Source organism: Meles meles, chromosome 12 (assembly GCF_922984935.1).
Source record: "Meles meles chromosome 12, mMelMel3.1 paternal haplotype, whole genome shotgun sequence".
Lineage (NCBI taxonomy): Eukaryota > Metazoa > Chordata > Mammalia > Carnivora > Mustelidae > Meles > Meles meles.
In genome coordinates, this window is record NC_060077.1 from 87,529,150 (window position 1) to 87,546,136 (window position 16,987).

Below are 16,987 nucleotides of genomic sequence, written 5' to 3' on the forward strand. Positions count from 1 at the left end.
TTTCAGCAGTAAACATGACCATCAGTGGGACTGTATTCTCCAAACTTCATTACTAAGCCCGTGAAAGCTTTCCAGTCAGCTAACACAGAGTGGTTGGCAGCTGCGCACAGTCCATCCAGTGGGTGTGAGAAAATATTACTGAATCACATTGACAGCAAAGGGCTTTCTCTTGTTCAGTGCAAAGTGTAACCAGATCTATGAAGAATTTCTGACTTTGCCTCATACATTCTTTAGGAGCACGTGTGAATGGGATAAATGATGTAGGAATTTTGCTTAGGAAATGCATAGGAAGACTGGAATAGTTGGTGGTTTCAACCCTGAAATGGACAGAAATATTAGAAAATGTCGATGGATCCAATATTAAAGAAAATTTATAATCTTAACAAATAAATAGTTTTTGAATAACAAAAGAAAGCATAACCCCTCTCTTTTAGCACTTCCTGGTTTGTTGTAGAACTGTGATAGGAATTATTTTACAGGGTAATTCACTTTCACATTATAAATTAATAATAATCATGATTTTGCTATTGGCTATTTGCTCTTTGGAATTTTTATTTTTAACTAATATTTATGGGCAAAGTTACATTTTCCTCTCATTCATTAATTTTTATGAAATTATACAAAAGTGATTCATATTCCAGATTCAGGGTCACCTGTTCAACTTTGGGAAGTGGTAGGATCTTCGACATGACCACATTTTTTTCAGTGCTCTTTTCAATAAGACGTGCACTCTGATTGTTGGCCACCTGGAAATAGGAGCAAGATTATTCTTGTATGACAATCAGATTCAAAAGGGCTTTATAGTTCCACGGCTAATACTAATTTTATTCTTGGCATAATTCTCAACAGATATTTTCATTTATTTGCCGCTATTAAGTTGGATTCGATTGCATGAGAAAATTGGGATCATTTGTGGTTTTGTTCACCGAAACCTTGAAATTTAAACATAAATATTAGGAAATGCCAAGGGATTTAACAAGTCTCAGGCTTCCATGCAAATAGGTAATTAGTAACATAGGTTTTGCATATATCGTTAGAAGAAACATATTTTTTTTCCATTTTATTTATTTTTTCAGTGTAACATTATTCATTCTTTTTGCACAACACCCAGTGCTCCATGCAAAACGTGTAGAAGAAACATATTTAAGCTATAAACTCAAACCTTAGATAAAATATATTTATGTCGCAATATTTGTGCACTGGTGAGATATTTCAGGAATATTTTAAAACAGAACTTGCTTGAACCTGATGGATACCCTAAGTTCTACATAAGAATAGTTACATTATGTTATATCCTCCAAGAAATTCTAAATGATCTGAACCTAAATTGGTAATTGGCAGGCAAAGCATTATAAGAGCTTCAAGATGATCAGCTTGCCAGAAAAAAGAAATTTTCATTTTCCAAGCTTCATTACAAATGATACATTGGCTTTTATAAAATGGAAATGGATTGTGGATTTTGGATCTTTCTTTATTCCTCTATTCATATTCCAAAGAAATAAGTCTGATCTCTTTATATGTCTGATCTATAAGGTGTTTATTATAATTGTAGTCTTTTTTTACGGGTTTTGTTTGTCTTTGTTTTCCTCTTTAAGCAGAGAAGACATTGCTATTGTCTGGGAATGGCAGTAATGACATCAAGATTTGATGTGGAGAGAGTGTTCTGAAATAGATTTTTTAAAGAAATGGAGTTAATTTTTTATCATTGAGCATTATCTAAGAAATATATTTTTCTCAAATAATTTTTTACTGAAAATCTAGACTAAAATAAGGCATCACACATGTCTTCAACAACACTGGGGAAGAGTAAGAGGTTAAAGACTTAGGAAGCAGGGAAGAAGAGTCTGCTAAGAAAAGGGTGGGGCTTATATGAATTCCATGCCAATTCTTTAAAATAAAGTTAATTTCTAATTGATCAGATAATACAATTTACAGTTTGATAATGCCTGTTAGGAAACATAAATATATGTGTTTTAAAGTGTTTTCATTTATGCTTTTACTACAAAGCTTTTGGGGATAAAAAGTATCCAAGCTTTAAATAACATATAAATTTATTCGATATTATTAATTGCCTTTTTGTGCAAGTATTTCCTGCTTCTGTATGGTTCCAAAATCTCACATTCACAACAACAAATATAGACTATAACTGTATAATTTGCCACAGTGTATGGATTTTTAGAATATAGTACTTACCATGGGCAGAAGCTGAGCTTTCCCGTAGTGGCATGATCTCGCCATTCCCTATAATTGTTCACCTCCCTTCCTATTACAGCTGGCGTCTCATATTTCATATTTAGTGTTCTCTTACAAAACTTTCCTAAAAATATTTTTTTCTGCTTTAAACCTGTGCAGTACACACATTTTTATTATACTAATCACATGCATATGTTTGATGGGCCACACTTTAAAATAACAGTATGGTGTTTTACTTTCCTGAATATTAAAAACTGATTTTTCTTTTTTGCTTTTTATCAGCATGTATGGCATCATACCTAAAGTAACAACTGTTCCTTAGTGTTATGTTTTGAATCTGTATTAATCTATTTACTCTTTGCTTATGTTTTTTTTTTTTTTTTAGAGAGAGAGAGAGAGAGAGAGATTACAAGTAGGCAGAGCAGCAGCCAGAGAGGGGAGGAAGCAGGCTCCCTGCCAAGCAGAGAGCCCGATACGGGGCTCGATCCCAGGACCCTGAGATCATGACCCGAGCTGAAGGCAGAGGCTTAACCCACTGAGCCACCCAGGCGCCCCTTTGCTTATGGTTTTTATTAACATTATTGTGTATGTATTAGCGGTCCTGCGCTTCTTAGGGGAAAAAAAGTCCAAGAAGGGTTTCATTTAGAATTCATTTCCTATAGGTTAATGGAAAGCAATAAGTACAAACAATAAAGCAAAAATCCCTCTGGACCCTATTCGATTCTGCCCTGATAGTATAACGTCTGCCAACAATGCTTTTATTTCTGGCCCACCTCATTCTTCAGATAGTACATAAGAATCGGTCATTTGGGGGCGCCTGGGTGGCTCAGTGGGTTAAGCCGCTGCCTTCGGCTCAGGTCATGATCTCGGGGTCCTGGGATCGAGTCCCGCATCGGGCTCTCTGCTCAGCAGGGAGCCTGCTTCCCTCTCTCTCTCTCTCTGCCTGCCTCTCTATCTACTTGTGATCTCTGTCAAATAAATAAATAAATAAAAAAGAATCTGTCATTTGGAGAGACTTCCTTAAGTTTAAGGTATGTGTTGAATCACAACACACTGTTTATTTCTCTCAAAGAGTGTTAAAATTTGTGATTGTAGCTTGATTTATTGCTTTTGGTTATTAACAAGGTCCCAGGATGGCAGAATCCATGTGTATTTTGTTCACTACCACAGAGGAAGCTCAAAGTAAACTTTCTGCTCAGATCTCAGATGTCAGGCCTGTAAGGGATGGAGGAGAGTCAAGCAGGGGTCTCACTGACTGATACCTGAAAGATGAGAAACCAAGGGAAGGTGAGTGTGTGGAGAGAGGAGAGAGCCTCTTGCATAGCAATCTGATTGATCAAAGGAGAAAGTTGAGGGGAGGTTTGTGCAGGGAATGGACACATCAGGGTAACTGAAGCGTGGGGCACAGAAGCAGGATGAGAGAGACAAGGACTGCAGGGATTTACAGGCCCTAAACTTGCAGTTCCTTTGAGCTCTGATGAAATGAAATTCCGTCAAAGCCCAGTGTTGGGATCAGTTGACTAATTGTGGTGTGATTTAGTGGGAAATATTGGAGCATAAACATATCCAAAATGGAAATCTGCCAATTATATTTCCGAAATAACCTAAAAGATGATCTTAGTATTGTGATCATAGTATTTTGAAGTTGTAGGCTTTTGATATAGGGAGGCAAGGACTCTGGATTGAAATTTCTTAATTCCTGAACTGGGTTGGCCCGTTCTAAGTATATGACTTGAGTTGATTACATTAGATCTCTAAGCCCTGGTTTCTTCATCTCTAGGAGGCAGATAATAGTAGCGCTGACTATTTCACTGATAATATGAATATGATATAGAAATTGATTTTACCTTTATTACATGAATTTAGGAATTTTTTGGTAAATCTCATTTATCCTTTGCTGTCCTTGTTTTTAAAGTATAACATCTCTCTTTCCAAAAGAGAAAGGAAACTGAAAAAAAAAAATGATACAGTAGTCCAAACTAACGTATTTGATGACTTGTATAGCACTGGGGAAAAGTGTCACCTTTCCTAAGAGACAACCTGGACTGGACAGTCTGTGGTGTTTTTCATTTAATGGTCACAAGAACTAACTGAAGTACAATGATATTTCTGTCTACTCTTACAGATAAGGATAGTGAATCAAAGGCAATTTATATTATTTGTCCAAGATCATTTATATGGGAAGTGACAGAATCAGAGCTTGAATCAATATAATCTGGAACTCAATGTCTTATACATTAAAATTCTCTTTAGTGAAATATAATGTTTAATAGTATTATTTATATAGAGTAGGCCCATCATATTTAATTTATTTGGTTATATACTACACTAAAAATACTGTTAGTCTTCAGGGTAGCCTGATTATATGAACATTTTTAATAGCTTTATTGAGGTGTAGTAGATACAAAATATTGCACATATTTAACATATATGATTTGATGAATTAGGACATTGGCATGCACCTGTGAGCCCATCGCCATAATCAAAGTATTAGGCATATCCACCACCATCAAGAGTTTCCTTGTGCCCTCTCCCTCCTTTTTATGGTAAGGACAATGCAAAATTTAGGGTAAGAAACCCGAGTCAATAGCATTAAAATATTTTCTCATGCACCGAAGACTTTGTGCTACAACCACTGACAAATACTTCCACAGTCATTGAAATAAAACATAAGGAACATGCACATATGTATAGGGAAAATGAGTGTCTTAATAGATGCACACAAGGATTCAATATGTCATTTACACTTGCTTGAGAAACACTTTAGAACAGGAAAAATTATTCAAGTTCAAGGACTGAATGATTAAACCCAACTCAATTTTGTTTAGTCAGATGTGAAAAAATACATAGTTAATTGGTAGGAAAGGTCTCCATGTACCAGAATCCAATTATAGAGTCTTCAAAACAATAGTGAAATAAAAGTTAATGAGAATTTTTAAGGACATTATAATTTTATGATACTGATTTAGTTTGAAAAATGGCAAGGATAAATTTAAATTTAATATGCTAAAATAAGTTTTCTGTTTTTATTTTGGAATTCCAGCCAAGGGAAATATTGGAAGTATCATTAAATAGTTGATGATGAATATATATATATTTGCTCACACACACACACAAATATATGTATTTGTATGATACGTGAACATATACATAAACTATGTGGTGTGCTTCCAAGAGTTCCTTATTTTCATTTTTAATATTGGTCTCAGTTTACTAATGGTCCAAGAAATTTGGTCAGCTTTATTATCATTACCCTCTGAATTGCAATAAATGTAGGGAACAATTACTCCAAATCAGCACTAATTCAAATGTGCTTGGACATGTACCAATGCTAACAAAAATAATTACAACCTTGAATCTGTATTATTCTGAGTGTTATAATAAGGAGTGAATTGGTTTGGCACCTCTACAGAACACTTGATAAAATAGGTTTTTTTCTTTTAACTTGAGAGTGATATACATTTAATTTTTTTTTCAATAAAGACTTATTTTGTAAGTCAGCATATAAAGATTTATTCTGGGGGCGCCTGGGTAGCTCAGTCAGTTAAGTAGCCAACTCTTGATTTTGACTCAGGTCATGGTATCAGGGTTCTGGGATTGAGCCCCACATCAGGCTCCACGCCCAGAGGGCAGTCTGCTTGAGGATTCTCTCTCTCCCTCTTTCTCTGCCCCCACCCCTGCTCATGCTCTATTTCCCTCTAAAAAAAAAAAAAAAAAATCCTTAAAAAAAAGAAAAAAACTTATTTTCTAGGTTGTTAGTATTATGAAACCCCTTCAGTTGATGAAGTGGATGGTATGTAAGGAGACAGCTTATGTAACTGTATAAAAGCAAATCAAAAATGAGAGGAGTTAATGTCATGTATGTTAAATGTTATTTATACCGATATATCTTATTTGATAGTAAAAATGGGCAATCTGGGGCACCTGGGTGGCTCAGTGGGTTAAAGCCTCTGCCTTCAGCTCAGGTCATGATCCCAGGATCCTGGGATCAAGCCCTGCATCGGGCTCTCTGCTCTGCAGGGAGCCTGCTTCCTCCCCTCTCTATGCCTGCCTGTCTACTTGTGATCTCTGTCAAATAAATTAAAAAAAATTTTTTTTTAAATGGGCAATCTTATATAACTATAGAACTTTATTAATTTGTAGATTAACCTGCATGTTTTAAGTGTTTAGTTTAAAGGAAAGGTCCTACTTGCTGTCATCAATATAACTATGTCGCCATATTGAATAAAGTAATGGATGTACATACTGATAAGTAGGTCTGCTTTTACTAATTAATTTGTCTTTGTTATTTATATAGAAAGTGGCCTGCAATTCCTTTGTAAAGCGTTGAAATTGCTAAGACCCCTCAGTGTTTCCTGTGCCAGGAAGCCTCTTCATGTAGGAGACATTTAATCACTTTCCTGAGCAGTGTTCCTTACAGCACCTCCTACATACCCTAGCAACCTGGTACCAACTTGACATATAATATGTACTAAATAAGAAATTGATGGAATAATAAATATATTTTACTGTGTGAATATTTATTTTTTAATTTTTATGTGCCTGTCTCATCCACTGAACTACAAAATCGTTAAGACAAACACCATGTCTTATTCAGTATATATTTTTTAGAATTTATCATAATTTTAACCATGGGATGAAAATAATTCATGTATCAGTCTGAGGCCATTTTGACTGCAAGTGACAGAAAACTCAACAATCACACCTTAAATAAAGTTAGGTAATCATTCTCACATGGCAAGAAAACCACAGGTACACATTCTAGCTTTCATGCTACAGTTCAGTCGTTAAATCAAGTGCTTTTCCTCTTTCTCTTCTACCATTTTAAATATTATAAGGTGGCTGTTACACTTGCCTTCTTCCAGAATCATGTCTTGGTTTAGGCAGAAAGAAGCAGAAGAAAAGAGTTTTTCCTTTTGTGATTTTTTTTTTTTTCCGTGTTTTTTAGGTGGGAACTTTCCCTGAAGATTTCCCCTGAAATCTCAGCCAGGACTAGTTCCTATGCTGACTTGAGACTAGCGAGTGCTCAGTGAAATGGAGGCCATCATGGAAGAGAACAGTTAGGATTTAGCCCTGGGATTAAAATAGACATTTATCCTCCCAGAAATCAATAGATTCTGCCTTCCACTTAAATAGGTTGTGCTTGAATTAGCAGGGAAAAGAGGATCACTGAGTAGTTAGTGAACAACATATATTACAGTAAATATTAACTGAAAAGAATTGGATTTCTTAAAATGAATTATTCATGTCATATGCTACCCCCAATTGCATCATTATATTTTTATTTTTACTCATTTGGCAAAATGTAATATGAGCAATTTCTGTTTTTTTGAGGATAATTATAAATGCATGAGTTTTTCCATATTTTTAGTTACAGTGGAAAGGAAAATATGCAATATTGAAAGATATATTGTTTTCATAAAACTACTTCTTTTTTATTTTTATTTTTATTTTTTTTTAATATTTTATTTATTTGACAGAGAGAGAGAAGTCACAAGTAAAACTACTTCTTTTTTAAATGTAGGTCTTGCTCTCGTAATTGCAAGGGAAACTCAAATATTAATTATGTTCTCTGTCTTTTCTTAGACCTGAAAAGATAAAGATGAATTTAGATTCCATCCATCGGTTAATTGAGGAAACACAAATCTTCCAGATGCAACAGTCATCAACAAAACCAGCTTGTGACATGGTAGCACCTGCTTCCCTGCCCAGGGACACTTGTCATTACTGTTCGCCACTTCAGGGGCTGCAGTCACATTCTGCTCACAATGTCTGTGCACACTCATGCAACACCAGTGAGTGGAATATCTGTGAAGAGCTTCGCCTGCGGGAACTTGAAGAAGTCAAGGCCAGAGCTGCCCAGATGGAGAAGACCATGCGCTGGTGGTCGGACTGCACTGCCAACTGGAGAGAAAAGTGGAGCAAAGTTCGGGCTGAAAGGAACAGCGCCAGGGAGGAGGGAAGACAGCTCAGAATAAAATTAGAGATGACAATGAAAGAATTGAGTGCATTGAAAAAGAAACAAAGTTTGCCACATCAAAAGGTGTTAGAAATCACCCAGGACCTGAAGCATCCTGGTTTCATAGAAGTGCCCTCTGCACGAGGAGAACGATTTCACATTGGTTCACAAACATGTCAGTCTATCAGAGAACGTCTGGTGAAAAGAGAATTTCCTACAAAGGACAACACAGATAGTAAGGTAAGAAAAGAACTCAGTAGAGGAATTCGGAGATTATGAGCATATTCAAATGCCGTGTACAGTAATGGGGAGGAAAGGGAAAATGACGGACCCAGATATTTATTTGCTTGGGCTGCCATAACCAGGTACCACAGACTGGGTGGCTTCAGCAACAGAAATTTATTTTCTCATAGTTCTAGAGGCTAGAAGTGTGAGATCAAGGTGTAGACAGGTTTGGTTTCTTGAGAGACCTCTCCTTGGCTTATAGATGACCATCTTCTCCCTGTGTCTTTATATCATCTTTTCTCTGTGTGTGTTTATCTCCACATTTCCTCATAAAGATACTGTCTCTAGGCCCACCATCATGACCTCATTTTTAACTTAATGACCTCTTTAAAGACCCTATACCAAATACAGTGTCATTCTAAGGTACTGGGGGCAGAAAGACTTCAAAATATAAGTTTTTGAATGAGACACAATTCAGTAGCCCATATTACTGATCTTACTTATAGTTTTAAGAAAAATTAACTCAGCATTTTTTAATGTGAAAATTAAATATTTAGAGAGACTGCTCTCTTTAACCCTAATTATGACAATAATAATAAATTATTCATACAGTAGTTTAAACATTTCCCGAGGTTTGGGACTTTAGCCTCACAATTAATTCCTATAAAATGGGTACCGTAGGGAAATATCTTTATGGAATGCTTCACATTATCCACTCTGGGAATTTCTTGGTATTCTTGAAATCTTGAAGTTTTTGAGAATTCTGCATGAAATAAACTTTTTTTTTAAGATTTTATTTATTTGACAGACAGAGATCACAAGTAGGCAGAGAGGCAAGCAGAGAGATGAAGGGAAGCAGGCTCCCTGCTGAGCAGAGAGCCCGATGTGGGGCTCGATCCCAGGGCCCAGAGATCATGACCTGAGCTGAAGACAGAGGCTTAACCCACTGAGCCACCCAGGCACCCCTGAAATAAACTTTTTAAAAATTTATTTTATATAGCAGTTCATAACCTTATTTATCCATTTTTTTAACCTGGAAAATACTGTTAACAACCTATGGACCATACTTGTAGAAACTTTAGGAATTCATTTTATCTCTTTAAATAATATCAGTTTATATCATTATTCCTTTCTACTTAATTCCACCTCTCAAAATATAAATCATAATGTCTTGCTCTTCTATAATTCTATCTAAAATTTTAAGCCTTTCTATGATGCATGAGATTTATGGTAGCTATAACCTAGATTCCATTGAAATGGAAATTTTTCAAAGACTGAAATGTAATGTAGAACATAGAAGAAAAAAAACTTGAGGAATGCAAGTTCAAGTTCAACCATATACCTCTTAAAGACTGATAAAGAAATGAAAATATAAATTTCATGCTGAATCATAACATTTATTTCCTTCAAAAATATGTTTTCTTCATTATTTTTCTCACCAGATTTAAAAAATAAAAATAATTGTTTTATATGGTTTTTTCTTTTCAGGAAGAAGGTTTGATTATTGACCAGTTAAGATTAAATGAGGAGATGAAACTCAATCTTGACAGTCCTAATTCATTCAAAAATGGTGGTTCTGAAAATTGTACACTGAAATCTGCATTAAGACTGCAAGCAATAAACCTGCCTTTGGAGAGTAAAGTGCCTGAAATTTCAGCTTTGCAGGTGCATCTGGATGAGTTCCAAAAAATTTTATGGAAAGAAAGAGAGTAAGTGCTAATCATTTTTTCCCTTAACCAAGCCTGATTTTCAAACTTATTGAAGTTAAGTCTAGCAGGCAGGCTATTTGATAATGTATTTGACCTATGATTAGCCATGAAGTATTAATATTTTAAAAATGAGTTTGATGTATATTCATTTTTTGAATTTTTAAAATATTAAATATTTAATATGTAAATATTAATAACACACTACTGCACAGGAAGTGGGCCAAATAGGAAATACAACAGCAGATCAGCATGTTTCAAAACATAAGAAAAAGAAAACACAATATTCTAAAATCTGTGGGATGCAGCAAAAGCAGATGTTAGAGTGAAATTTATGCTAAAAATGCTTGTGTTAAGAAAAAAAGTGCAAATAAATAACATCATACCACAAGGAACTAGAAAAAAAAAGAACTTAGCTAAAATTTAGTAGAGGGGGAAATAACAAAGAAAAATCAGAATTAAATAAAAAAGAGACCAACATAAACAAAAACTTAACATTAAAGTAGTGACCAGTTTAAAAAATAGTAATAATAATAAAATCAACAAAATTGGCAATGCTTTAACTACATTAACCAAGAAAAAAGAGAGAAGACTCAAAAACCAAAATGAGAAATGGAGGAGAAAACAATATAATAGATATCCACAGAAATATAGAGTATGATGTTACTATAAACAAACTTAGGAAAAAAAAAAGATTTCTAAAAACAAATAAATTACCAAGATTGAATCATGAATCTTGAATCCAAGAAATAGGAAATCTTCTTAGACCAATAATAAGAATGAAAGTTGAATTAGGAATCAAAAATATTCCAACACAGAAGAGCCCAAGACCACATGGTTTCATTGGTGAATTCTATCAAACATTAAAAAAAATAATTAATGACAATTTTATCAAAATCTTACAAATAATGGAATAGAGGAAATATGTTTAAAATCATTCCATGAGACCATTACTACTGCCCTGCTACCAAAGCAGGACAGAAACAATACAAGAACAAAAAATTCTAGTTTCAGTCTGTATATTTAGTCTAATATAAGCATCACTCCTCTGACTTTCTTTTTTTTTTTTTTTAAGATTTTATTTATTTATTTGACAGAGAGAGAGATCACAAGTAGGCAGAGAGGCAGGCAGAGAGAGAGGAGGAAGCAGGCTCCCTACAGAGCAGAGAGCCCGATGCGGGGCTCGATCCCAGAACCCTGAGATCATGACCTGAGCAGCGGCTTAATCCACTGAGCCACCCAGGCGCCCCTGACTTTCTTTTGATATCCATTTGCATGATAAATATTTCTCCATCCCCTCACTTTCAATCTGCAGGTGTCATTAGGTCTAAAATGAATCTCTTATAGGTAGCAAATAATTTTTTTAATCTATTCTGACACCCTGTGTCTTTAGATTGGAGCATTTATTCCTTTACATTGAAAGTTATTATTGATATATATGTATTTATTGCCATTTGGACCCTTACCACAAAATAAAAGAGTTTAAAAAGAATCAGTCAGCGATGAAAAATGCAATAAATGAGATTGGCAACAGGCTTGATGCAAGGAACTACAGGCTGGAAAAGCAGAGGAATGAATCAGTGACCTAGAAAACAAAATAATGGAAAATAATGAGGCAGAACAAAAGAGAGAATTATACAACATGAGAATAGACTTGGAGAATCAGTGACTCTATCAAATGTAGTAGTATTCATATTATTGGAGTCCCAGAAGAAGAGAAAGAAAATGGAGCAGTAAATATATTTGAAGAAATAATAACAGAAAATTTCCCTAATCTGAGGAAGGAAATAGTCATCCAGATCTAGGAGGCACAGAGAACTCCCATGAGAATCAACAAAAGCAGGCCAACACCAAGGCATATTGTAATTATATTTGCAAGATATAGTGATGCAAAAATATGAAAAGCAACAAGACAAAAGAAGTCCTTCACTTAAAAGGGAAAACCCATAAGAGATTTCTCAACAAACTTGGCGAGCCAGAAGGGAGGGCATCATATTTTCAAGGGCTAAATGGGAAGAATCCATCCAGCAAGGCTGACATTCAGAATGTAAGGAAAGATAAAGAATTTCCCAGACAAAAAGAAGCTCATGACAACTAAACTAGCCCTGCAAGAAATATTAAAGGGAACTCTTGATTATAACGGAAAAACCAAAAGACAAGAAAGGATCAGAAGAAATTACCAGAAACAATGACAAAGAAATCAATTTTTGAATTTTGAAGACTAATTTATAACTTGTTCATTTTTAGTTTCTATCATTCTTTTATTATAACCTTGTTCTCATCATCTTTGGCAGATTCACCTTAATTGTGTTTGAATCAGTAATGTATATGGCTAGAATAGCCAGTGGGTTTCCTAATTTTTACAGCATTAGTAGACATCAGCAGATCAATAAAAATGAAAAATATGTTAATATTTATAAGGGACAGTTCACAATTTATGAGTTATTGATTGCAGAAAAACGTGCTTTATTCATTAATCATTTGTGAGCACTAGAGTTGAGATTAAATGACCTGGATATTCTCCTTGGCACTAACATTCAGCTACATGGTAGTGGGTTAGCCGGGACTGTGCTGTTGTCGCCTTTGTAAAAGTATGGATAGTGGTACCTCTATTCCAGTTATATGTTGTTTTATAACAAAACTTCCCACCCAGTGGTTAGTGTTGAAACAACAACAGATTTATTCTGTTCATGAAGCTTGAGCATGGCTTTGTGTGGACAACTCATCTTTCACTACATGTGGATTCAGCTGGATGGCTCAAGGCTGGAGATGACTTGAAGGCTGGGGGCCAGAATCATCTGAAGCCTCCTGATTTTACTCTCATATTTGAGACTGTCATTTTGAGGTATCAGTTGAACATGAAGGACTATCCATGTGGCCACTTTGATTCCTTAGAGTGTAGTGGCTTGGTCGAAAGTGAACATCTTGACACAAAGAGAAATAGACGGCGTTTTAATGACCTTGTCTCAAAGTCATGTAGCATCACTTCTCCCCTCTTTACTGAATTCTTGTGAGGATCAAACATTAATTTTGTGTGGGAAGGTTACGACTAGTGTAAATTACTCAGTATGATTTTTTTGTTATTTATTTATGATCGCCTTAGACAATTATTAGCATTGTGTGGAATAGTCAATACACTGTCAAATACAGTCCCCAAATCTGAAAATCATTATTTTTCTGTCTCTTTACTTATAAGATTCTTAATGGGTAGGAAAAAATGGGAGAAATAAGTATGAATATAAATAAATATGAATATAAATATATATTATGGTTTCAATTTTCCTTGTTTAAATGGATTGGAATAATGATAACATGCCCACAAACCTTTCTGTATCTGTTAGCCAGAAATTTCTCATTAGTCCCTCTGAAATTTAGTCCCACCACTAATTCCCTTTTTCAGATGCTTTGTCTGTACCTCACCATATGAATCGATTGTGGTAATACAATCATAATACAACAGATTGTAATAATATTCCTGTGTTTGGAATAAAGATTTGTTATTCTACCATCAAGTATAAATTCCAAATAGAGGTAATTGACACTAGCGGGAAGGAGAAAAAATTGAATTAATTTTTAGGCCTGTACCCATATTAAAAATTAATTTCATCTGGAATTGTAAGTTGCTGTCAAGTTCTAAGCTCTGTTTTATTTCTTGAAGGATTTAACTTTTTAGTGGTTATGGACGTCTCTCACACCCACTCACAGTGTCACTTCCCTGACATAGTGGAGTAGGACCATAGGAAGCTGCTCCTTCCTCCGTGTAAACTGCCTGAGGTGCCAGCTTTAATGATACACATGTGTATCTCTACACTCCCACTCAGACACACACACACACACACACACACACACACATTATGTTTGACTCCCTGGGAATAAATTAATAATCCCTATAGTAAGTAAATTCTCCAGTTTGCTGGGACTTCAATATATAAACCATAGTCAGGCCAGAAAATAAGGGGGAAAGGAGACCTCTGATTCCACTTTGTCTCCTCACTCCTCTCTTTCATAAACAGGCCCGTGGGTGTTATGTGTCCATGAGTCAGCATCAGCATGCCGGCCATCTGAGGCAATCACAAAGCCTTTTTTCTATCACAAGAGAATGTTTCCCAAGGATATAGTATATGCTGTTGCAATAAATCTGTCTAACTTTTTAAAGTTTTCCTCCTGGAATCTCAGCAAGTGGATGGGCCAGAGTTGAGAACATGTGAATGTAATTTTTTCTCTGTTTCCAGCTAGTAGGAAAATTCTCTTAACTGGAGCGCAGCAATCAGCCAAGAGAACTCGGGCTCCTTCCCACCATTGTCACTGATGAGAACCTCCTTATCAGAAACAATAAACTTTATCACATTATTTGCATTCTGAGCACTGTTCGGTTTTATGAAAATAATGATCCAGTGTCTAGAAGTTCCTCATGTATTAGAATTTATACATTTTTGCTCTCTCAGATAAAGACTTCCCAGGCAGAAAATGTAGGTGGGGAGGGGAATCTGATCCTCTTAGAGAGAGAGTCAGGTGTAACTAGACATTGAGGGAGAGGAACTTTGGCAACGTCAGATCACAAGTAAAGGTGGCAATGAGGTAAAATATTTTACCATTTAGAACCAGTTCTCAAATTAAACTGCAGAGGGCACCTGTATCCCTTAGAAAATGTTGGCTCCATGTCATTTCAGCACAGCTTCCGTCCTCCGCTCTCAAGTTTATTTCTTGGTTTATTTTCTATAGCAGAAAGGTAATATGCTTCAATTATTTTGCTTTGCTTCATTCAATGGTGTGTTTTTTCCTCAATAAAATGAGACTTAAAATCTTGTTGAGAGTTCCTCAGTGAGCACAACAAGTTGGCATGCAAGTCTAGTTAATACTATTTAATGTAATAGTATTCAAGATTAGACAGAGACAGGCCTGCTTACTTATTCATTAGTACTAACAGGGTATGCGGTAAACCTTTGCCTTTTTAAAAAAGTGATTTATGGCTTGTCTTCCTTTATACATACGTATTTTTCTAGCTTCATTGAAGTATAACTGAGAAACAAAATTTGTGTATATTTAAGTTGTTCAACAGAATGGGTTTTGGGTGGGTTTTCTTTAAGTGTCTCTTTTAATTGCAGTTAACATGCAGCGCCGTGTCAGTTGCCGTTGTATGATATAGTGAGTCAGCACTTTCATATGTCACCCGCGCTCATCCTGGCGAGCGCACGTGATGTTTCGGTAGCACTATGAAATGATTGCCACAGTCCCGCTAGTTAACACGTCCATCACTTAACACCATTAATAATTTGTGTGTGTGGTGAGACTGCTCACGATGTACCCTCTCAGCAAATCTCTGGTGTACAGCGCTCTATTTTTAGCTACAGTCGCTGTGCCGCACATTAGATTCCCAGAATTTACTCCATAAGTAAGTTTGAAAGTGTGTGCCGTTTGACTGACGTCTTCTAACTCTCCCCACTCCCCAGCCCCTGGCGCTCACCATTCGACTCTCTGTTACTGTGAGTTCAACTTTTAAGATTGTGCGTGTAAATGAAAGGGTATAGTATTTGTCGTTCCGGGTCCGGCTTATTTCACTTAGTGATAACGTCCTGCATATGTACGTACGCACACACCCCTCACATTTTCCGTATCTTGCATGTGTAGATGGACAATCAGATTGCTTCTGTATCTTGGCTTTTGTGAATAATGCTGCAGTGAACACCAACGCCTGTTGGAGGTACTGATTTCCTTTCCTTGGGTTGTATACTTAGAAACGGGATTGCTATATTGTATGACAGTCCTATTCTTAATTTTTTGAGGAACCTGCATATCTTTTTCCATAGTGGCTACACCAGTTGACATTCTCCTCAACAATGGCATTTTAACCACACTCTTAGCCTCACTTGTTACTGCTTGTCTTTTTGATAACAGCCATTCTAAAATGGTGAGGAGATACCTCACTGAGGGTTTGGTTTGCTTTTCCCTGATGATGAGTTATGTTAAGCATCTGTTCATTTACTTGGCCATTTGTATGTCTTCTTGGAAAACTGTCCACTCTGCCTTGCTCATTCTTTGTTTTGGTTTGTTTGGGGGTGTTTTTTGTTTTGTTTTGTTTTGTTTTTGCTTTTGAGCTGTGTGAGTTCCTTATATAATTTGGACATTAACCTCTTATCAGATACACGGTTTCCACATATTTTCTCCATTCCACCGGTTGTCTTTTCATTTTGTTGATTATTTCTTTTCCTGGGCAAAAGCTTCTCAGCTTGATGTACTTCCACTGATTTATGTTTGCTTTTGGTGCCTGTGCTTTTGGTGCCAAATCCAAGAAAGTATTGCCAAATATCAGTATCCAGGAATTTTTCCCTTCAGTTTTCTTCTAGGAGTTTTACAGTTTCAGTCTCATCTTTAATCCATTTCAAGTCACTTTTTGTGTACTTTTGCAATTGTTTTCCACTCTCTAGTATCCTTTTTGTTTGGGCAGTCCCCTACCTAGGGAGATGGACTCTGTGTCTCTGCATAGACTACACAATTGCTAGTAAGTCTCAACGTGAGTTTCCCTGGTAGTTAAGGAGCAGAAACTTGACATAGGAGCATCTCTTCAGAGGTAGCCACCCAGACTTTATAGCAGAAACGAATGCCCCAAGAAGCAGCGAGCACCCAGAATCCATCGCGATGAGGAGAAAGGCTGAGGCAGGAGCTACATCTTGATCCGGAGGTGGCAGTGGGCTCTGGTCTCTAGTGACACTCTCACCGTGTCTGGGGTTGGTGGTGCTGAGGCCATGCTGTGCTGTCTGTCCCTAAATGGTGGCTGCATTGAAATGCTGATAGGAAGATAGCTGTGGCATCCTCTTTGGAACCCCTGGCTGTGCACGTTCCCCATTTGCTTCTCTGGATCTTCCCAGAATCACCTCAAAAAGATTCTTTGAGCTATTCTCATCCT

The 16,987-nt window shown here is 36.2% G+C and overlaps 1 protein-coding gene across 5 annotated transcripts in view; it reads left to right on the plus strand.

The window, feature by feature from the left end:
* CCDC102B (coiled-coil domain containing 102B) overlaps positions 1–16,987 on the plus strand; it is a 211,368-nt gene that overhangs the window by 94,085 nt on the left and 100,296 nt on the right. For all 5 annotated transcript variants that reach the window (XR_006820993.1, XM_046024324.1, XM_046024325.1 and 2 more), the window contains 2 exons: positions 7,780–8,392; positions 9,866–10,086. Coding sequence is in view for 4 of the 5 variants with exons in the window: in XM_046024324.1 (XP_045880280.1) it covers positions 7,796–8,392; positions 9,866–10,086 (818 nt within the window). In the remaining variant the exon portion in view is untranslated. The remainder of the gene's footprint in view (positions 1–7,779; positions 8,393–9,865; positions 10,087–16,987) is intronic.